General features: G+C 36.6%; 1 protein-coding gene across 1 annotated transcript in view; it reads left to right on the forward strand.

The window, feature by feature from the left end:
- PHLDB2 (pleckstrin homology like domain family B member 2) overlaps positions 1-24,394 on the forward strand; it is a 1,258,236-nt gene that overhangs the window by 1,064,755 nt on the left and 169,087 nt on the right. Inside the window, exon 11 of the mRNA XM_044072445.1 lies at positions 20,573-20,713. Coding sequence (XP_043928380.1) covers positions 20,573-20,713 — 141 coding nt within the window. The remainder of the gene's footprint in view (positions 1-20,572; positions 20,714-24,394) is intronic.

The following is a 24,394-nucleotide window of genomic DNA, read 5'->3' on the forward strand; positions in this document are numbered from 1 at the left end:
ATTCATTATCCAGTCTTCTAAAATGAGCACACTATAAAACAATGAAAAAAGCAAAATGGCTCCCTTTTCAACAAAGGGTTGGCCATCTCCTAGAATCACAATTTTTCCAACTCTTATCCAACTAGACATTATTTCTCCCAGCAGCTAAACTAGTTAGAGTAGCTTTCCATTTACTTCCTCATAAAGAGCAACTGTGCTGGCCCTACACTGCAACTCCCAAAAACTAAAGTCAATTGTAGAGATCGCTTGTTCTCTATACTGCATTCTAAACTCTGTGAAAGTATTTCCCCACAAATAAAGGCACCTTGTATTACCCAAAATCTAGAACTCAACTAAAGGTCCACCTCTTCTCATCAGCAAAAATAAAATTTCCTATCATCTAACCATATTACACAACAACAGGAACATTACTCTATCTCTCTACTACTAGTAACACTCGTACTATTCCTAAAATGGTATACTCTATTGTAAGAGTGTACACTTCATAAATCACTTAACCTTTTGCTGATCATAAACTGCCTAATATCAACTATCCTGTCTTTCCCACCTTGCTGTCTGCATGTGATTTCTCTTAATTTAATATAAATAATATAAATTAGAATTATTTGCAATATTTACCTTTTGTTAGCTGATATGGTATTTAAAATATATGTATTTTCATTATGCTTTTGCTGTTTCTCACTAAATGTAATTTTGACTTTCTTTGTATTTTGGGACCTAGACTGAAAGAGGTCACTTGTGGTCAGTGTTCTACCCTGTTAAATTTTAAATAAAGAAGGTAAATTATAGAATATATCAGAGGCAACACAAAAGCTAAATTTACAGTGTACTAGCTATACACGGAGAGTAATGATAGTTTCCAATTGTACATGAACAGGTGAGTTTAGGTGACTATTTCTGCATTTAGTGACTGTGTGCTGATTTTAATTGTATCATATGACTTTAAAGGGTTAAGTAGTATATTTAGCCTTACATGCTTTTTGGCTGATAGGAGACAGACCATCAAATTGTCTTTGCTGACCCCATGGCACAAAGTGATGAAGCCCTGTTGGTTAGCTTGATTCCATCAGAGGAACCCAAGCACTGAACAATGTGGTGAGGTTAGGATTGAAATGAGTAGCCAATGTCAGCTCACCTGTCCGGGGAGGAAGGGATGGCAGTTTGTGTCGTTGTACATGGCACTAGCAAGCAAAAGCCTGAAGCGCCAACATAAGCATGTAAGGATGCAGGCTTAATATTTCCAAAATGTTTATGGCAGCATTCATGGGTGCATGCTTCAGCCACTAGAAAGATATAGCAGGCCTTCAGTTTTGTGCTCTTACTAGGTGGCAGCAGATGAGGTTAGGGCTTAACTTTAAAACTTTCCCCTCATTAGCTTGTTCACAGTTCAGGACTGCTTCTATTAGCTGTGATGCCATTAGGTCGTTCCCCATCCTGGGTTCAGTTAGGATCTGACCTTAAATGGTGATGGCTGTGATCTGGTGAGGTGATGCCAGACTCTCATGATATAGGGAAAAGGTATGATTTGGTGAAGTAGTGGCATGAGGAGGGAAGCATGAAGCTTGTTGTAATAACTAGAGACCAAATCACCCTTCAAGGCTGCATGGTTAATAGCCATTCAAAGGCTGCTATCACCATTGTAACTCATTTAAGGGTCAGTTTTATGAAGCAAACTTCCTTTGTAGAGAGGGGTTACCTCCACTTGAGATCATGTAGGTTGTCCATCAGATGAGTTTGATTATGGAATTGATGGACAACTCTGGTCATGCGCTTGATGATCTCCAGGCATGAGGGGTAAAAAAGCATATAAAAATACTTTTTTGTTAATACAACATTTTGCATTTTGCTTTGATATGCACAGCTGTATTAAATGTCATGTAGCTATCTTTCTATACATATGTGCAACATTTAAATGCTCATTTTTAAATTATGCATTTGTGAGCTAATGAAAGAATTTAAATCTCAAATGTTCTTGTGATTTAATAAGCATTTTTGTATTATATAGCTGGTATGTTTTATTGGGATATTATTTGTTTATTATACTGCTCTTTCAATTTGCTGGATTTATTTATTTATTTAATGTATTTATTAAGAGCTAGGCATTATGTGTAACTAAAGGAGATGAAGCAAAAGTCATTCAAAGTGTTTGACTGTCTACTTATAGAGGCTGTATGTTTCTGCAAATATGTTTATTTAAAACTGTTGACTAAGGTAGAACACTACTCCAACTTGTCCTATTCCAGAATATTCTCAGAAGATATATACAGAGAATGATATATGTTGTGCCAGAAATTGAACAGGGAGAAAACTATGGTAGTCACAAGTTGCAAGGGCTATGTTTTCACGAAGTAAAATAATCAGATATAAGTTTGAAAATTTGCTAGCATTAGAGGCCAATACTCAAAAGAAACCCTTATTTGCAGTGCAAAGAATATTATTGCTGTTTATGCAGAGACAAAGTTGTCCAAGATGACAGGATTGGAACTGAAATGAGAAATCTAATAGCATACAGTGTGTATTTTTGTTTGGACTTTGGACTGTTAAAATTGAAAGAGTGTAAAGTCCCTGTGGCTTTCTTCCACATTATACTGTCTACATTGTACCATGAATTAATCCTGAAAGCAGCGTTGACATCTAGTAACAAAATCCAAGCTATAAACCAATTCTCTTTACTGTCCTAACTTACAGTTTTGTAGTGACTGGCCCCAAAACATGTTGGATAGATTAGATAGAAAAGCAAGAAGGATGTTTTATGCTCACCAAATTATTTATAAAAATCAGTGTATACCAAGATTATATATTCCCCATTCAGAAGGAAGGACGGACCACCTTGATACTGATTACATGTATACATCTACAATCATGGGACTCCACACATAACTGCTGACCTCACACGACCCAAATGTAGTGAAAGCTTTGAAAAAGGAGGAGAATAAATGTAAGATGACTTCTCTGCTTAATCTAGCAGAAGCATATTGGCATCAAGTATGAATGGAAATCAAATGAGAAGTAGACAAAAATCAAGCAGCAATTGAATGTGCCAAAAAACAAAAGAAAAAAATATAAGGTGAAAGACCAGGTGAGAAGACAAGAAATGTGGAAATGCATAAATATAGTTGCAAGCATAGAAAACTTCTGGAAGAACCTCATGTTGATCAGGAAAGAGCGCAGGAACTGTTAAGGAGTGACAAATTCAGACCAAGAGATGACAGGTTAATATTGGCAGCCCAAGATAGTGGGCTATGTACACACTGGTTTACAAAGGCCATTTAACATGTGAGAGAAACAGACAAATGTAGGTTTTGTAAAAACGAATTGGAAACAGTCACACATCTGCTTGTGACATACTAATGGCAGAAGGACTGTAAAGGAATAATGTGGCAAGACTGTTGCACTGAGGATTGTTCAAACATTATGGTAGAAGTGGCTGAAAAACACTGGCAGCATGAGCCATAAAGCATCATAGAAAATGATGTTTATATCAAATGAGATCACCCATTACCAACAGTTCAAAAGATAGATGCTAGAAAACCGAATATAGTGTTCCATGAAAAAGAAGACAAAAGTAGCATCGATCATTGAAATCACCACACCCTGTAACTACAGTGTGTTGCATACAGAGAGAGACAAAGTTATAAAATATCAGGATTTGCAAGTGGAAATGAGAGCAATGTTGAAGAAAGATACCCAGGCAGTTCCACTAGTAGTAGGAGCAATGGGTCTTATAAAAAATAATCTACAATCTTATTTAGATATGTTACCAATACATGTAACTCTGTAGGAATTGCAGGAGTCATTACTGGGCAATTAAGTGCTGTGAAGTGCATTCCTGGCAGATATCAAAGAGTGAAACAATACTAATTTCATGAACTTTAATCATACTTTGACTTAAGAATGGGGTCCATACCTGTCCTGGTATTAGAAACCCAAAATATATGGAGAAATTAAAAAGAGTGATACTGTAGAACAGATTAGTCAAATATAAGTTATAAACAAACAGAAGCTAAAGTTATGGAATATTTGCAAAGTGAAGAATTTAGTGTAGAAAGTCTAACACAGGATATGTCACAGCATGATGAAATGATGAGTCCCCAAAGTATGGAGAAACAGGACGAGTGGGAGACATCTGAAGAAGAAATATGGAAATGGGAAAAAAAGAGATATTAATATGGTATAATATTTATGCAAAGGAGAGAACAAAACTAATCAATACAAAAAGAGCAGCACCAAAGATATTTGAATAGAAAAATAGGCAAAGGCATCCAGACATGGATAATTTTACAATACAAAAAATAAGAAAACAAAGAGGAAAAGTAGGAAAGAGGATTAGTAATGGAGAAATTAAAGACATAGAAACTGAGGTTATGGGTTACATGCAATGTGAAGGATTTAATGTAGAAAATTTAGTTCAGGTAACATCACAGCAGGATAGAAAATGGACAACAAAATTAAGGAGAAAACAGTGGAGCAGGAAGCATCTGATCAGTTGCCATATGAAGATACTTTGAAGCCTTCCATAGCAAACCAAATGTTTAGTTGGAGTTGGACAGAAAGGGAAGGAAAAGGAAACTGTGGCAATTCTGAAACAGTCAATGTTGTGAAGTGATAGACCAGTGAGTTCCCATATGAAAGCACAACAGATGATACAGGATGAAACTGTAGAGAACGTGGCACAGGAAGATGCTCTTGAACGTTCTCTAGAATGCCTGCAGGAAATGGAGAACAAGGAATGTGCCCTCGGTTTAGAAGAAAATTATCTAAGAGAAGAGCTACTTGATTTAATACAGACATATTAAGGTCAATGAAAGAAATAAACTATAGAAGATCAATAAAATCCAAAACATTAGAAGTTTAATAAAACAAATGAACATAGTAATTAAGTCTGTCCATAAGATATTCATGTGATATAACAGAAGTAAATAGGATATATTACTGTGCAGCTAAATTAATAACAGGTGAAGTATTACCACAAAAGCATAGAGCAATAAGGGAAAGAAAGGGAAGAAATAAAATGCCATCATGGAAGTTTCAAATAGAGAAAACTATAAAGCAATTAAGAAGTGTCACTGTTAGAAAAGTATAGAAGAGGGAACAGATTAAAAAAATAGATGTGATAAAAGCAACACACAGTACTATAATGGATCAGGATCTGCCATGCACTGTAGCAAATAAACTAAAAATATCAGCACATGCAGAAAAACTTGGAAGATGATTTGTGATAGATTTATTCAGAGGGGATATAACAGATGTCGACTTCATAAAACCATCCAGGAGGTCAGACATATGCCACAGTCCCAATTATTAACATATAAACATGAGCATGAGGTGGTTACTGATTCCAAAGCACAACCTATCAGATTCACAGTTACTTATGGTAATAATACCCCTTCATTTAGAAATATTGTTGATAATCATTGGGGTATTTTGAGAGCACATGAGTCTTTATCTGACATATTACCTGAGACATGCTCTTTTTCATACCGTAGGGGTAGAACGTTGAATTCACATTTCACATATTATAAAAAATTTCACTCTACAACAACCACACAAATGACTTTGTTTGGGGATCCACTCATTGGTTCCTTTCCCTGTGGTCACTGCAGTGCATGCAGGGGTATGAGCAAAATGAAAGAATTTTCAAGTGCCAAAACTTCATGAGTTTTCAACATAAGGATTTTTGGTAATTGTAGCTCTGATTGGGTGGTATATTTGGCCACCTGTACATGTACTTCATTTTATGTCGGCCAAACCTCTCGTCCATTAAGATTTCGCATAAGTGAACATCTTAGTGCTATCAGAACTGAAAAATTAACAAATGCGCTATACAAGCATACTTTGATTCACCAAACTGCCCAATTTCAATTTACTATCATTGATAGGATTCAGCTGCCGAGGTTGACCAAGGCAGGCTGGCATGATAAACTCAATAATATGGAAGCATTATGGATTACAAAACTGGGTGCTTTGTTCAAACCTGGCTTAAATGAATGTGGATAAAGCTATATGTTGATACTATATATTTATACATTTATTGCTGTACTTTTGGGTTTGAACTGAGCTTATTTTCCCTATTTTGCTGGGGACTAATGTGATCAATATTATGTAATATTATTATATTCATTTTTGTCATTATTTTCTGTTTTTAAGAAATGTTTATACTAAACAATTTTTTTTCTTTTTTGGTTACATATCCCTTTAAATCATTCAGTATATAAGGAACATCAGTATGCATCATTTTAACTTTTTCTTTCTGCACTGAAGAAGGCCATTACATTGGCCGAAACCGGTTTGCAGTTCTTCTGTTTTTTTATTTCGTTTTTCAACATGCCACAATAAAGTAGTTTTTTGCTTGCCTAAACCTTTGTGCTGGCTCGTTTTGTGCGTTTTTACATACAGATAGACCCAAAGTCATAAAATACCAGGATTTGCAGGCACAAACAAGGGCAAAGTGGAAGAAGGATAATCAGACAGTTCCAGTAGTAGTAGGAGCAATGGGTCTTATAAAAGAGAATTTACAATCGTACTTAGGTATGTTACCGCTACATGTAACTCCATACAAATTGCCGAAGGAATCATTACTGGGCACGCTGTGGGTGCTGCAAAGAGCACTTCTGGCTAACATCAAAGATTGAAACAATACTAATTTCATGAACTTTAATCATGCTTTGACTTAGGAATGGGATCCATTCCCGTCATGGCATTAGAAACCCCCAAAATTTGGAGAAATTAAAAAGGAAGATGCCATGCTGTTATGTTGCATTTACATTTTACTGATTTTGTAAGGTGGACTTTTACTTTTATTTAGAATCCTGGGTATTCCTTTAAATTCCTGTAGAAGGAGGGATTGTGGTGCTCATTGCTATAGGGGTTTGTTTCTGGTGCTCACTGCTATAGGTGTTTGTTTCTGGTGCTCACTGCTATAGGGGTTTGTTTCTGGTGCTCACTGCTATAGGGGTTTGTTTCTGGTGCTCACTGCTATAGGGGTTTGTTTCTGGTGCTCACTGCTATAGGGGTTTGTTTCTGGTGCTCACTGCTATAGGGGTTTGTTTCTGGTGCTCACTGCTATAGGGGTTTGTTGGTGATATTCGAAGAGAGTGGCACTGGTGGAGTTGAAGCAGAGGTGTAGCTAAGGTAAAGCAAAGGGAGCAGTTGCCTCTGGTGAAATGTGTTTGGCAACTGTCAATCACACCCGCAATCATAAATGAATGTAGATTCTGATTTTGTTGTCAGGACTGAAGTGCTTTATTTCTGGTATAGTCTTTAGCAAGGCATTTCTTTTTTTTTTTTTTCTCCTCAACATAAAGTTGATGAAGAAACTAAATCAGGATAGCTAGCTACATCATTAGGTTGAAGCAGAGGGTGTAACACCTATTCCTAATTAAAAATTCTGTTGAATGGAGTTTAACTATGAAGCTAAATAAGTGTAAACTTAGTCTGAGTTTAGATCTTTCTGTATTGCTAAACATTTAGCCCTTTCAGTACACTGCTGTCATGTTATCTTATGCAGGCAGGGCTGATAAGGTGGCATATTTTCTTTGACATTGGTCATATGGAGTTTATTTATTCGTATCTTTATTTATTTTAAGATCTATCATTAGTAGCTTGTAACCATATTCACCTTGGAAAATTCCTACTTCAGTGGATTCTTTTGCATCAGAGGAGAGAAAACATGAAATCTTCCAGTCCCTGAAAAGTGTTGTTTGAATCTTACTTTTAGCACATTGTATATGATGTTAAAATATGAGATTTTAGTCCAGCCACAGGCCCAGTATACATAAAAATAGAGTTGTTTCAAGTTATGGTCTAGGATGTGCCAGTCAAGTGGGGCAGTGACAAAGGTTTGGGGAGTTTCAAGTAACATTTCTTTGGTTTTTGAGAATGTTAGCAGAAGATGTTTGAAGTTAATCCTATTTACTATTGATGCAATGTTGTTTTTTAAAAGCACTGAGCAATCAAGCGGACAATCAGTGATGAATAATGAAAGAAATTTATTAGGTGAGCGCTTTCGGCTGTGAAATCCAGCCTTCTTCAGACAAAATCAACTACACAATGCAACATTTTTATATGTAAGGTGTGCTTAAAACAATTAATCAATTTAGATATAAAACTGCCAAAACGGCGAAAAGTACTACCTACCATTTGCAAATGTTGCCTGTACATACACTGATATGTGTCAAATTAATTTATTTTAATTATACATAATAGTTTATATCAATGTACTTTCTGTGTAAATATATATAACACTATGACTGTAATTTAATTTGAGTTAAAAATTCTTATAAAATTATTATTAATATATAAAATATAAAATATAATATACATTTAATAATTGAACAATGACTAAATAACTAAAAAACGGAAATTATTGAAGTCAACAACCTGTTATCTATTTATACCTTTTAATTTTAAAATACTTGTGATTGAAATGGAATCATTTATACCAGGGATTTGGGTGGCATTTAAGTATACTTGCCACCAGTATTCCTTGGATTCTAACATAATTTTCCAGGGACCTTTTTTAGGTGATAGTGCAATTTGTTCCAATATAATAAACTTGAAATTATAATCAGGGTGTAGTAATATATGTCTATATAGAGCATTTTTATGCAATTGTCTATTAATATCATATTTATGCTCATAAATGCGTTGCTTTAATTTGCGCTCAGTCTTCCCTATGTAATAGGCTGAACAACATGAGCAAATTGCAGCATATACTACCCCCGTGGTGTTGCAATTGTAGTTACCTTTTATCTTGATCAGAATACCATTAATAATAATTTCCTCGACTTCCAAGATATCTGAACAATAACTACACGTTACATTTTTTCATTTTACCAATTGTGTTATTTACCCCATTCGGTACTGTATTACACCAATCCTTTAAATTTTTATCTCTTTTGTATACTATAGCTGGTTGTACACCCAATAATGTCACTAAATCTGGATCCCTCTTAATAATGTTCCAATTTTTCATCACCAGTTTTTTGACATACTGAAAATCCTGTGTAAAAGTAGTAATAAAAACTGCATTTCGATTATTTGCATACTTTGTATTATTCCCAGTAATAAACTGATTTTTTTGTATTCAATGATTGCATCTGTTGCTCTGAACCCTGCTGTTCTACTTGCTGCTCAATCAAATTATTACTATCTCTTAATAGTGGTATATAAAAACCATTTCTCCTTTTATTCAAGACCTCATTGAATATAGTTTCTATGAATTGCTTAGGATACCCCCTATTTGAAAACATGTTCATAATGAAAGTGCATTCATCAATAAATTCATGAAATTGCGAAACCATGCGTGCTGCTCGTACCATCTGTCCTTTTATAACTGCCTTTTTTACATGCTGTGGGTGATTACTACTGAAATGTAAAAATTTATTAGAATATGTTTTTTTGTGATATATATTAGCTTTGAACTGATTATGTATTAAATCTTTAGAAAGTAAAATGTCCAAATATGAAATAGAGTCTATCCCTATTTGATGAGTGAATTTCAAAAATTCAGTGGTAACATTAATATATGAAATGAACTCTTCAATTTGCTCCAATGGCCCATTCCAGATGAAAAACAAATCGTCCAGAAACCTACTGTATAAATTAATATACTGCTTAAACTCCGAATGAAATATGAACTTATACTCCCACATTGCCGTGATTACATTGGCATACAATGTACCTATGGGAGAGCCCATTGCAACTCCTTTAATTTGTTTGAAATAGTGCCCTTCATGGTGAATGTAGTTATTTGTCAATACTAACTCCAACAGGTCTGTTAATGCATTCAATTCATCTTGAGGCGTTGGAATAATGTTTACAAAAAAATCAGCAAACCAACTTAATCCTAACTGCTGTGGAATACAGGTGAATAAATCTTTTACATCCACAGTAATGAAAACAACCTGTTGTACATTGTCAATACTTAAATTATTTACCTTTGTGAGAAAGTCCCAAGAATCACGACAGATATAATTTAAGCTTTTTAACTTATCTTTTAACTTTAAATCTACATATTTGGCTATAAAATAAGTCTTTGATCCACTAGCATCTACTATTGGGTGTAGTGGCAGATCCTGCAGATCCTTATGTAATTTTGGTACGCCAAATATCATAGGTATTATGGGACTTTTTACTTGCATGTATTTATATGCTTCGTTTGTTATTTGTTCCTGCCATAACATGTCTTCCAATAAATAATAAATTCTACCGTAAGAGATGTTGATTTCATTTACTGATACTTCTATGTATGTATCATCATATAGTATATTAGTTAATTGCTGGTTATAATCTATTGCATCCATCATAACCAACCCGCCCCCCTTGTCTGGCTGCATATTCCGAATCTCTCCTGCCTTTTTTATTTCATTTAGGACACTATGCTGATTTTTAGTGAAGTTACTGTTAGCTCGATTAACATTCTGTTGTAACTGGTATCTGAAGTCGAGCTCGCAAACTTCTTCAAACAATTTGATTTTTGGGTGGAGTGGAGGATTAAACATACTTGGTACATGCAAAACATTGCCTGTTACATTAGTTGCTTGTTTAAAAATTGTTCTTAAATTCATTTTTCTCGTGAATAGTTTTAACTCAGTTACCAAGTCCGTTATCCTTGCCCTTCTCCTTGGTACAAACGTTAAACCTTTGCTAAAAATGTCCGCATGCACAGTGGTAAGAGCAACCTGACTGTAATTATAAATATAATAGTCACCTGTAGTGTTGGAGATTAGCTGACATTTATTGTCCTTTAATAAGGAACTATCCAAACTTGCTACTTCTAGTTGTAGTTGATTTTCGAAGTCGTCCTCTGCCTCCTCCAAGTACGCATGTTGCTGACCCTCGGCTTGTATGCCCCCTTGTTCCGAAGATGTTCCGAATGACGGAGACTGCCATATTCTAAAGGGGAATATTGTTGATTATTGGCGTTTTCTTGATGTTGCGCTTTTTTTGTAAACATTATTCCAACGCCCCAAGAGGAATTGAATGCATTAACAGACATGTTGGAGTTAGTATTGACAAATAACTACATTCACCATGAAGGGCACTATTTCAAACAAATTAAAGGAGTTGCAATGGGCTCTCCCATAGGTACATTGTATGCCAATGTAATCACGGCAATGTGGGAGTATAAGTTCATATTTCATTCGGAGTTTATGCAGTATATTAATTTATACAGTAGGTTTCTGGACGATTTGTTTTTCATCTGGAATGGGCCATTGGAGCAAATTGATCAGTTCATTTCATATATTAACGTTACCACTGAATTTTTGAAATTCACTCATCAAATAGGGATAGACTCTATTTCATATTTGGACATTTTACTTTCTAAAGATTTAATATATAATCAATTCAAAGCTAATATATATCGCAAAAAAACATATTCTAATAAATTTTTACATTTCAGTAGTAATCACCCACAGCATGTAAAAAAGGCAGTTATAAAAGGACAGATGGTACGAGCAGCACGCATGGTTTCGCAATTTCATGAATTTATTGATGAATGCACTTTCATTATGAACATGTTTTCAAATAGGGGGTATCCTAAGCAATTCATAGAAACTATATTCGATGAGGTCTTGAATAAAAGGAGAAATGGTTTTTATATACCACTATTAAGAGATAGTAATAATTTGATTGAGCAGCAAGTAGAACAGCAGGGTTCAGAGCAACAGATGCAATCATCGAATACAAAAAATCAGTTTATTACTGGGAATAATACAAAGTATGCAAATAATGGAAATGCAGTTTTTAGTACTACTTTTACACAGGATTCTCAGTATGTCAAAAAACTGGTGATGAAAAATTGGAACATTATTGGGTGTACAACCAACTATAGTATACAAAAGAAATAAAAATTTAAAGGATTGGTGTAATACAGTACCGAATGGGGTAAATAACACAATTGGTAAAATGAAAAAATGTAACGTGTAGTTATTGTTCAGATATCTTGGAAGTCGAGGAAATTATTATTAATGGTATTCTGATCAAGATAAAAGGTAACTACAGTTGCAACACCATGGGGGTAGTATATGCTGCAATTTGCTCATGTTGTTCGGCCTATTACATAGGGAAGACTGAGCGCAAATTAAAGCAACGCATTTATGAGCATAAATATGATATTAATAGGCAATCACATAAAAATGCTCTATATAGACATATATTACTACACCCTGAACATAATTTCAAGTTTATTATATTGGAACAAATTGCACTATCACCTAGAAAAGGTCCCTGGAAAATTATGTTAGAATCCAAGGAATACTGGTGGCAAGTATACTTAAATGCCACCCAAATCCCTGGTATAAATGATTCCATTTCAATCACCAGTATTTTAAAATTAAAAGGTATAAATAGATAACAGGTTGTTGACTTCAATAATTTCCGTTTTTTAGTTATTTAGTCATTGTTCAATTATTAAATGTATATTATATTTTATATATTAATAATAATTTTATAAGAATTTTTAACTCAAATTAAATTACAGTGATAGTGTTATATATATTTACACAGAAAGTACATTGATATAAACTATTATGTATAATTAAAGTGCTTTTGGATATATTTTTTACCTAGTTTGTGTTGGATTTTCGAATGTTGTTTTTTAGTTGAGGTTTACTGCTGTTTTGGGTTTGAGCTGATCTGTAGGAATTTATAAATTTAAGTTCCTAAGTGTGACAGAACATCATCAGTCATTTTCAGAGAGAAACTGTTCTTCATCTGTATTGCTGCCAGTACAGTAGCATTAAAAACAAAACTACAATTCCACAATGTGCATTTTCTAACAAAATACCATCAGAATCAGACATCAGATGTACATATTACTTTCCTACATTTGACTAAAACAGATGGAATCTTTTTCTTTAGCCATTTACAGTGAAACACCCAACAAGGTATTTCAATGCACTTAACATTAATAGTGTTTTGAAATGATTAATTGCATTTGACTTACATGTCTGAAAAAAGGGGGGGGGGGAGTGCAGATGATAGCAGACATATATATATATATATATATATATATATATATATATATATATATATATATATATATATATATATATATATCCATATATTGCATGCATTGATCTTTGCAAGCTCTAATTTCCAGAATTATCAGAACCAGGGAATGGAAAAGTGGAAATGTATGTGCCTGGGGCTCATTTCTTACAGGTGGAAAGATGTTAGAATGCTTCTGGTGATGCTTTACCCATTGTTTCTGTGTGCCCTTCACTGGTTGGGCAGCTTACAAAACAACGCTTGCTCTGAAAACCCATGGAACTGTAAAACCCTGCACTTAAGGCTTGAGGAGTATAAAAGCATGGTATGCACAGTAGTTTTGTTTCAGTACATGAAGTTGTAGCTGACAAGTGGTTGTTATAAACTTTTAAAGTACTACAGTTTGCATGTCTATACAGGAATTTCTCTGAATACCCAAAAAGTATTTGTGTGCAGTCATATCTTAGTCATATTTTATGATGGGATAAAAAAGAATTACCAGACAAGCTGGTACCAGTGGTGGCTGGTGACTTCAAATCAAAGGGGGGCTGCAGCAGACAGCTGAATGGGTGGGGTCAATGGGAAGGGGTGCAGCCAACTAGAAAGGGGAGGAGCTATGCTAAAAACCACAAAAACTAATTTTAATTAAATACGCTGACCTGGGTGCCAAACCGTCATCGTGAGAGTCCAATCAAGACAAAATGAAGTGTAGAAGAATAAAAATATTTCAATGCATTGGCTGCATGACAGCTTACTTAATATCTAGATGAAAACAAAAAGGTTGTGAGGCATGAAAAAATAAATTACTTTTTAAATACATTACTGGAATGCCAGTCAAAATCAAGTATAAGAAAAACAAGCAACACTCAACTCAAACCACTTCTCCTTGCACTGCAGTTCTAATTATAATTTATATTCAGCTTTATAAAATTACCAAGTAACATGCTGAAAGTAGCAATCTCTGTGATACCCCCACTTGTAAAAATGTTTCTTATCCAAAAAAGACCTGCTGCCTGACAACTATCTACTTGTTTCATGGGGAAAACATGATCAAAGTAAAAAATGAAAAGCAAACAAGAAACAAGCTCAAGATACATTGCTTAAAGGATTTACTGTACAGGTTATTGACCACACATGATTGGCATTCTGTTTAGTTTATGGGTAAAGCCTGCAGAGATGACTGGAAGTCTCCAACAAGTGTAATGAGCTTCTTAAAATAATGTAATCCTGTCCTTTATTACAAATACTGTCATATGCATTTCAATACCCAATACTTATACATTATCTAGTTAAGTATTCTCTGCATGGCAACAACAGAAAGGTTTTCAATGTTGGCAATTCTTTAACAGTATGCTTATTAAAGCTTACTTGCATCTTACGATCTCAGACAAGTTTACCTGATGGTCATTAAAGCATTGCTACTTAAACATAGAGCAACAGGCACTTTGAGTAATAAGCACAAATCAACAGTACAAAAATATGACAAACCAGACCATTCTGCAAAATAAAGGACAGATGAAAAGTCACTGTAGTACTTGTGTCTACCTTGGATGGGGGGATACTCTGCATATTTACAATGCATAACTACTCCTTGCCTTGCTTGGACACATCCAGAGTCACTACATGGGGGAGCGGCGTGCAACAAGTATGTCACAATTTGAAATGTCTCTGGCTGACTGTGATGGCCCTGACACATTTGTCATACCTCTCAACCTCCGAGCAAGAAATCTGTACAAAGCCATACATAGAAGTGGGACAAAGGCCCAAAATAAGGACAATTTTTAAATATTGCTCTTATAAACTTAGAAAGATAATAGAATAGGTATTGCATTAGTATGAATTTTCTGAAGGGTATGAAATCTGAAACTCAGATGTCTGTCATTATTTTCTAACTTCAGTCTTTAATGATTTGTCACTAATTTGCCAAAAAAAAAACAATTTTATGAAAAATGAACCAAAAATGTGATGCAAAAATATAAAATAGCCACACAATACAGCTGGGAACCTGTCAAAGAAGGGACACTTTAATATTAATACTGCTAACTTGAGCAGCTGACAAAAAAGAATCTACATGCATTTCTGAAATTAAATTAATTTATAACTCTGATTATTACAGTTATTTCTTAATTGTAAACCCTCCATGTTTTCTTCCAAAATTGCTATTTTGCGGAGGGATTATTAGGAGGAAGAGCAACATTTTGAGTCAAAATTGGGGACAGTTGAGAGGTTTGGCTATGCCTAATTCTATAAAGCAATTTATTTGCATGTACCTCTCAACCTGTTAATGCAATAAAGCTAACAAGGCCAAATTTATTGGGTGAACATATAAACAGTACTAAAAATTGCTCTTGTATAAACTGAGACAGTTGATAGAATAACATGTCTTACTTTAGCATGCATTTTTCTGAAGGTTATGAAGTCTGAAACTCAGTGTGTCATTATTTAGTGACTTAATTCCTAAATGATTTGCCAGAAAACCACAAATTTTATGAGGACCAAACCAAAAATAAGAAGCAAAAATGCATTCATTCTTTGAAAATCTGGACAGATGGGAGGTATAGTTCAGCTGGGGCTGTCTGAGTTTGCCGCCCTTCCCCCTCACAAAATCATGGTCGAATGGAGCCTCCCCCCTGCAGCCATTCCAATGATCCATTACTTGGCTATTTCACTCCATTTACCATAAACACTAATGTGCATACTGCTTTACTTCTATGATGATTTGGACTTCATTTGAAAGTTTTATTTTGCATTTTACAGCACAAAACACTAAGACATCTGCTAAACAAAGCAATGCAGTCTCACAATGAAAACAGACTTAGCATTAAAACTTCTCTGCCCTTGAAACTCACATTCATTGAAACCCACATTCAAAGAAAATACATTTTGCCAGTGGCAGATAAAGATTAATTCTGGGCTGTTTTCAAATCATAGGCCCCTTGTATATGAAACATACATGTGCTCTTTGAAACACCTTCCTGATTGTACTAAATTATATTCCTTGTACAATACAGTACAGTTGTTAGATGGCGTTTTAAATTTATTAAACAATGAAACAAAACGCATGCACCAATAATGACAAAACTGCCCAATTCAGAACATTTTTCCAGTAAACAATGAAACAAAATGCATGCACCCAAACTGCCCAGATCAGAACATTTCCATCATAAAATCTACTCAGACTTCTACAGTCCACCATTATCAGTAAATATGCACAATTCTACAGTCCACCATTATCAGTAAATATGCACATCTCTGAAGTAGTAAAAGTCATCTAAATAATTCCACATTAAAGAAATCTGTAACTAATGAAGAGGTTGCTGCTAGCAAACACCTTTATATTTCATGGTTTCATCAAAAAATAACGTGTCTGTTTTCCCTGAGGAATAAATTGCCTATATTACATTAAAAAATGAGAAGCTAGTAATATTGCAATAGGAAATGGATGGCAAACTGATAACAGTATCTTCACCAAGGAAGACATTCTCAGTACGGCAGCATCCACCCCTTGTGAGAGTAGAACCCACAGCCTGCTGCATCAAAAGGAAGTACACAACCTGCTGTGCTATTAACAATGCAAGCAGACTTAGCATAAGCAGCACTAAACTTTTCTTCTCCTGCAGCTCTCAGCTCCTTGTAAAATCTACTTAATACTCAACTGCATCTCAACTTCGCAGCACAAGAAATCTGGCAAAAGCCAAAATTTATTTGGGGGTGGGTTAAAAAGCCCAAAAACCAGGGACACATTAAACATTGCTTGTATAATCTTGGAAAGTTGCTAGAATAAAATGCTGTGTTACCACCATACATTTTACTGCCAAGGTCCCTGTGCAAAACAGTCAGAGCAACATACCACTACACCAAATCAGCTGCTTTGTGAAAGAAAAATGCTGTGTTACCACCATACATTTTACTGCCAAGGTCCCTGTAAAAAACAGTCAGAGCAACATATCACTACGCCAAATCAGCTGCTTTGTGAAAGAGAGGAAGACTGAAACTTAAATGGCTATCATTTAGTGAATTCAGTTCTCACCAGCTGTCAACCTCTTAGCAAAAAACACCTGGACAAACCCAGTAATGAGGGAATACAGCCCTCAAACATATTCAGTGAATTCAGTTCTTGCCATAGCTGTCAACCTTAGCAGAAAAAACCTGGACAAAGCCAATAATGGGGGAATACAGTTCCAAAAATAGGGACAATTTTCAAATATTCATCTTATATTCATCTTATAAACTTAGAAAATTGCTAGAATAAAAGGTTGTGTTACTATGTATTTTCTGAAGAATATGACGTCTGAAATTCAAATGCCTGTTCATTTTACTTCTGACGGAACAAAAACAATTTTCAGCAGATGCCCAGGGAGAAATACTGCAGACATGTCTTAGTAAAATGGCAGGACACCAGAGCAAATCCACACAAACACAGGGAGGAGATGCAGACCCCACACAGAAGGCACCCCAGCCAAGAATCAAACCAGAAAACCTATAGCTGTGAGGCAACAATGCTACCACTGCACCATCAAATATGTAAGGAATTAAACATTCAGAAACCTGAAGTCTGAAATTCAAATGCCTGTCAATTTTATTTAACATTTGTTAACCAAAACAGTCTGACTTGGAACAAAAAAAGCAATTTTCAGCAGAGGCCCAGGAAGAAATAATGCAGACATGTCTTTGTAACATGGGAGGACACAAAAGCAAACCCACACAAACACAGGGAGAAGATGCAGACCCCACACAGAAGGCATCCCAGTCAAGAATCAACCCTGAGAACCTGCAGCTGTGAGGCAACAATGCTACCATTACACCATTAAATATCAAGCATTTAAACATTTAGAAACCACAGATATTATGAGGAAAAGAACAGATCAAATATGAGACAAAAATCTGCAAATTTTTTACAAATGGTGGTGGGTAGGGAATTCAGGCCCTTAACACCTGCATACAAGGTACAGGGTTCAAGCCTGAGGTATTCCCTACACACCACCATGAGTTTGCTCTAGCCACCAGTATATAACAACTGGGACATTTTACACACTTACACACACACACACACACACACACACACACACACACACACACACACACACACACACACACACACACACGCACACACAAACACACGCACACTCTGTAATCCAAGCCGCACACCTACCTCCATGTCCCGACCAGAATCCATGAAGCGGCAGTCCCAAACCCTCCATGAAGCAGTAGCCCACCCAAAATCCAAGTCCCAAGCTCGTGAGAGCTTAAAACTCACCTCACCTCTCTCCTGATTGGTCTTGCCTGCTGATGAAGCAGTCCGGAGCTCATCTGTTCTGTGCGGTCGTCACCGGACAGATTCCTGGGAATCTGCAGGGCAGAAATGCCTTCTCTGTATCCGGACTGCTGACTCAGGCAGTCTGAGTTTGCACAGATTCCTGGCCATCTGTGGGGCAGTCTGAGTGTGTATGTTTCATGTTTTGTTTTCTTTTTGTTTTCTAGGTGGGAGGGCTGCAGTCCTATAGCATGAGCCACCCCTGGCTGGTACATGACAAAACTGGGCATCTGGGTATTGCTGTTTCAGGAATATTTTTTGTGAATCTTCCAAATAATACTTTGAACCTAAGAGGTGACATTATTTTTTTTTTCTAAGAGAATGTTCAGAGTCCTGCCCTTTGATAGTGCACAGTAGCATTCCACAAATAGAGGCATTACATCAATATGTAAATGTAGTCAGCATAAGTGAACCATGCTCACTACACAAATAGAGGCATTTTAGAAATGCACCTCCTTATTGCAAAAGTGTAGCATACTTAAGGCATAAGCATTCAAAGATAGTTACTAGGAGGCTTAGGCACCTTACACATTGGCGTGTTACTCTGATTCATAGAGATAAACATAAAAGAGTCTCATTTGCATGCAAAACATATTTAGCAGCCTGGACTAATGTGGGTAATGTGACAGAAACAATGGTAAGTGGATTTATATGGAGCTAAAATGAGGTGAAATACTTCATTTTATTGTTATTTCAGTGCATGTACATACATGGTCAAACTACCGAAAGGATCGCAGGGGGGGTGTCTCATTTTTGTGGTTGTGCACACTTGGACAAACTACTGAAGGGTTCACTGGGGAAATAATTAATTTTGGTGTCATTGAAGTCCTGTACATACATGGACAAAGTGCTGAAGGGATTGCTGGGTGTCATAATTCAATTTTGATCATGTAAGTTCTTGTGAATACAAATTTGTGGATTTGTTAAAGCTATACAAAACACACAGAGCTGTTTGTAAGAGTAGATGTGTATACAGAGAACCTGTTGGACTATGATTTACAAAAATACTTCATGAGCGTACATTGCTTTACTCAGTTTCCTCATTTACATTTCATTATATTTAATTTTCTCACACTCATTCTCAGACATTGCACATTACCATAAATGTCCTCTCTATGAATGTCTAGCTAGCTGTACTCACTTGCAATCATTGCAAGTAACCATTCTGTGTTTGTGCAGTGACAATGAATACTACCCCAAGCCTTGTTCTGAGTTCTTGGCAACTTGCTGTAACTGCTAGGATACTTATAAGCTGTGGTGGATCTTGTATTTTTGGGACCCTTTGCCCCTATAAGGATAGCTATTTATTTTCTTGATTACAAGTGATACTACACTAATGTCAGTAGTTTTTTCTTAAGTGTCTTACCCCAAAAATAAATATCAAGAAACAGACAAACTCAAATGCTGCTTCATAAAGAAGGAAAGAAAAAAATCATATTCTTATCAGGTAACAAAGATTGTTCTTTGTACATTTAGAAACGATTTAGTAAGAAAGAGAAGAATTGCAGTAGGTAGAGTTGTGTGATTTAGTAAGTATAAGGAGCTTTAAAAAGGTAGCATTGTACCCTGCTTCTTGACGAAGCACAGCAGTATTTATATGCATTTTGGATGCTGAGGCTAAAGTCTAATTGGTATGCTATGGTACTTTGGACAGCAAAAAGATTCTTTTGTCTCTCATAACTGCATCTTGGAAAAAAAGGCATCCTTTTTTCCTTTTGAAACATGTAATTTCTTTTTAATAAAAAATGACTCATTTCATTTATATAATATGTCCCCAAAGTACTGCTGACATAAGTGAAACTGAGAAAAGCTATGTTTATGAAAAATATTCCCATGTTTAAAATTTTGAGTTGATGATTGCAGATAAATTACAGCATACTTGAGCAGAACCAAATTATGTTAAAAGAAAATAGTTTTGCTTTTCTCAGCTCACTGAAAACTACTTGACTCCAAGAGTAGAACAAAATTTAAATTTGATGAATACAGTTTTCTGTGAGTATGGCAACATATGGTCAAGGTCCTTACCCTCCCTATGGCTGACAAAGGCTGCTGTATTAATGATAGGTGACTACATTTAAATTAGATCAGGGAGTTGACAGAAGACACCAGGGGCATGTTCATTTCATTCTACTTTAATGACAGTTGCAGCCTTGCTATTTTTTGACTTTTGCATTTTTTTTTCACTGCATGTCATGTTAAAAATTGCAACTTGTATATATATTATCATGCTCATCAGTGAATTTATTTGTCCAAATATTTTAAAAGCAATTCAGAAATCTAGAAGAAAGAAAGAAACATAATAAAGAAGGGATGTACTTGAGTGATAGTTTGCCGAGAAAGAAAGTAACTCCAGCCGTCTCCCCTCATTTCAGTAGTGCCACCATAGGATGGAGTGCAACTCAGAAGGTAAGTACAAAAAATGCACTTTATTTCTTACTTGATTGACTCAATTTGACATTCTTGTAAATGAGACTAGTTGTACCATTTTTTTTTAATCACAGCTGTCAAACATCCCAAAAATCACATGCATTTCCTTTTGTCTGTTTCTTTAACGCAAACTACTGAACTTTTGAAAATATAGAAGGGAAAATTTCAGTTACTATATCTTTTTCTTCTGTGACCACGTTGATTTTTCAGGGGAAACCTTTTTGTACCTCAAAGATTAAAGGCAGGTATCATTTTTCAAACTAAGGTTAAAAGTCAATGCTGTTGAAACAGTGGCCTGATTGACATCGTTTTATCTTTCTCTGCAGTCCCGTTCTGTGTCAAAAGATAAATAAATAAATAATGGTGCAAGTGAACTTAAGCAATGTAGTATCCTCTTGATGCTTCTTGCCTTGAGGTTGGTAGTATGTCATACTTCATAGGCACTTGCTACCTGGCCATTCAGTTTCTACATATGCTGTGCCTACCCTTCTGCCCCATTATCTTACTCACCTCCTCAGCTCTTCATTGGCATTGATGTTTGCACTAGTGGACATGTCAGAAAGATGGCATTGACATTTTAGGTCTACTCTGTAACTTCATTCAAGTCCTCCAAGATTAAAGGTAGCAAGAGTTTATTGTGGTGGTAGGTGAGACAAGTGTAAACATGTCCTCAAGCAAAAACAGCTTAGAAGAAAACTCTGAAAGTATTGTACTAACAGAGAAGACTGATGAAGTATGTAAAAGCACTAAAAATGCTAAGCACAACAATGAGAGAGGTGGTCAAATTATGGGTTGAGGTGGAAAGGCTCAATCAGGGTGGGGAAGAAGAGGGGGGACATAAAAGAAAAGAAGTGTAAACTGAAATTCAGCAGTTAAGCTAGAAATGTGGAAAGTAGGTTCACTTGGAAGAATGAAAGAATCTTTAGCATGCCAGAAATAGTGAAAGGAGTTAACTTACTGGAGGCAGAATTGACAAATTTATTTGACAGACTAGAAGGCAATTTATAGTGAGTGAGTACAGAAAAGTGGAGTTCAGGAGTGGAGATTTAGAACAGGTGATAATGAAGTCTGTCGATATATTATGAAGGAATGGCTGATGATACTAGACAGGGGGGGCTCACAAACTTATGCTAGTGGGGGGTGCATTCTGTTGCTTTGTCACTGCATCTGAGCATATGGCAAGTTTATTTGGTTACTAAGCCAGGGAGGGCCAAAACATGGCTTAGCTCTGCTAACCATCTAACAGTAATATGATGAGGGAGAGGATGATTTATTAATATAGTAAAGTAAGGTGGCTGTACAAAACATAAATCCTGGGTAATAAGCATGAAGAAGTAGGGAGAGAGCTGATACACAGAAGATGGAGGTAAGGCACATTTGATGAAACTGAGCTACTCAGACACTTTCGTCAGGTTGACAGTATTATGAATACATGAGCTGAGTATTGTCTTTGTGGCAAAGGAGGACAAAGGTGTGTGTTTGACCCACATGACATGGAAATGGATAACTGTCTCTGAGGAGCCAATAAAGGAGGCAGGGATTTAAAAGACTAATACCAGCTTGCCCATACTGCATGAAAGATTGTAAATCATCCCACTGCAATGCCAGCACTTAGGTTAAATGCAGAAAATGGATAAAAACTTTCATGGTGTCGGCATGATGGCTGTTTCAGTACAGTTTCCTGCCTAGTGATAGGGAAAAAATGGCCACAGTTGTGCTTGTGGCTACATGAATGGTAGGTTCAAGGAGCAGAAAAAAAACAGAATAGCTGGAAATAAAAGAAGTCCTCACCAAGTGCACAATGATGAAGTGACACTCAACAACAGAAGAAACAGGGAAAAGCTGGACCAAGGCCCTTTTGTGCATATACCAGCTAGTGATGGAAGGGAGGAGTCAATGGAAGAAGTTCTGAAGTCAATGATCTGCAACTGAGACCAGGAGTGAGGGAAGATCTTATTGAAACTGAATGGATATAGTGAAGAAGTAATTTTGCAGGTACTTTTCTGATATAAAAGGGGTGCTAAAAATAATTTCCTTACTGCACTAATCATCATCATCTTCTTTCAGCTGTTCCCGTTAGGGGTCGCCACAGCGGATCACCTGTTTCCATTTCTTCCTGTCCTCTGTATCTTGCTGTGTCACACCAACCACCTGCATGTCCTCTCTTACCACATCCATAAACCTTATCTTAGGCCTTCCTCTTTTCCTGTTACCTGGTAGCTTCATCCTTAGCATCTTTTTCCCAATATACTCAGCATCCCTCCTTAGCACATGCCCAAACCAATGTAATCTTGCCTCTCTGGCTTTGTTTCCAAACCTTCCAACCTGGGCTGACCCTCTAATATACTTATTCGTAATCCTGTCCAACCTCGTCAAACCCAGTGCTAATCTTAACATCTTTAACTCTGCCACATCCAGCTCAAACTCCTTTTTGTCAATGCCACTGTCTCCAACCCATATAACATAGCTGGTCTCACTACCTTCTTGTAGACCTTCCCTTTCACTCTTACAGGTACTCGTCTGTCAGACTGAGGGATAACAATAGCAAACAAAGTATATAAAGTTAGTAGAACCAGAGATCAAAACTAAACATTATTCATGCAACTTCCCAACTTAATTTTAATGTCAGTGTTATGTTCTAGCTAGTAAAACTACATTTTCCTGCATTTCTACATAGCAAATATATTTTGCCCTATGTACTAATGACATAGAGTATACTTAGTACAGATTAACAGTGATTGTTTCTTCCTTAAAGGATACAATGTACTGAAATGTTAGATCTGAAGTAGGCACTTCATTTGTCAGCAACCTTTGGGATACGGATCCGAGCCGGCAACTTCTACCACAGCATAGATCCGTGCTCCTAGCTCCTCCCTTTACACATAATCCCCTGCCAACCCTGACTGACCTCAGATCTAGTTTGCCGCGTTTCAAGCTGCAAGCTAGGTTCCTGAGCTCCTGGTTTATCGAAACTTTGTGAGAAAAAAATTTCAATTTTCTTCCTTTTTTCTTTTGGTGTGAGTGAGAGTGATTGGTTAGGTAGCCCTATAGCCCTATTTTATCTAACAAAATTTAATTTTGTGGTTCTTTTTCTCCTCCCTTCCTCGCTGGTCATAGTGTGTGTGTGTGTGTGTGGTGTGTGTAGGGGCCTAGTGAGTGTGTTTTTTTCCTTTATTTAAAAATGTCAGAGGCCCCTAAAGCCATTTTTTCTAAGTGCACCGAGTGTGGCCATAAGCTTTCACCGGCGGATGGCCACACTTGGTGCGTTAGGTGCCTTGGGGTTGAACACCTCTCCTCTGGATGCGCGATCTGCATGGCGTTCAACCCCAGGGCACTTAAGGACCGGAGGTCGAAGCTGATTCTGGTGGGCCTTTTGTCCCCAGATCCGCCTCCGGTACTTCTGTGGCCGCTATCCAGCCTTCGGTGGTGGCCACTCCTGCCTCCCTCCCTCCGGTCAAGACTCAACCTCCCGCTTCAGCTCCGGAGGAGAGGGAGGCCAGGAAAGACAAGCGGAGAGAGAAGCACCATAAGCGGTGGGCCGAGGACTCCTCCTCGGCCCTGCCCGCCAAACGGGCTTCTCCCTCCAGGGCTTCTGGATCGCCTCCTCCTCGGATCCGGTCCCCCTGCTTCTCACCGGGACCCGAGGAGGTGACCCAGTCC

Source organism: Protopterus annectens, chromosome 5.part0 (assembly GCF_019279795.1).
Source record: "Protopterus annectens isolate FY-2018-M chromosome 5.part0, PAN1.0, whole genome shotgun sequence".
NCBI lineage: Eukaryota > Metazoa > Chordata > Ceratodontiformes > Protopteridae > Protopterus > Protopterus annectens.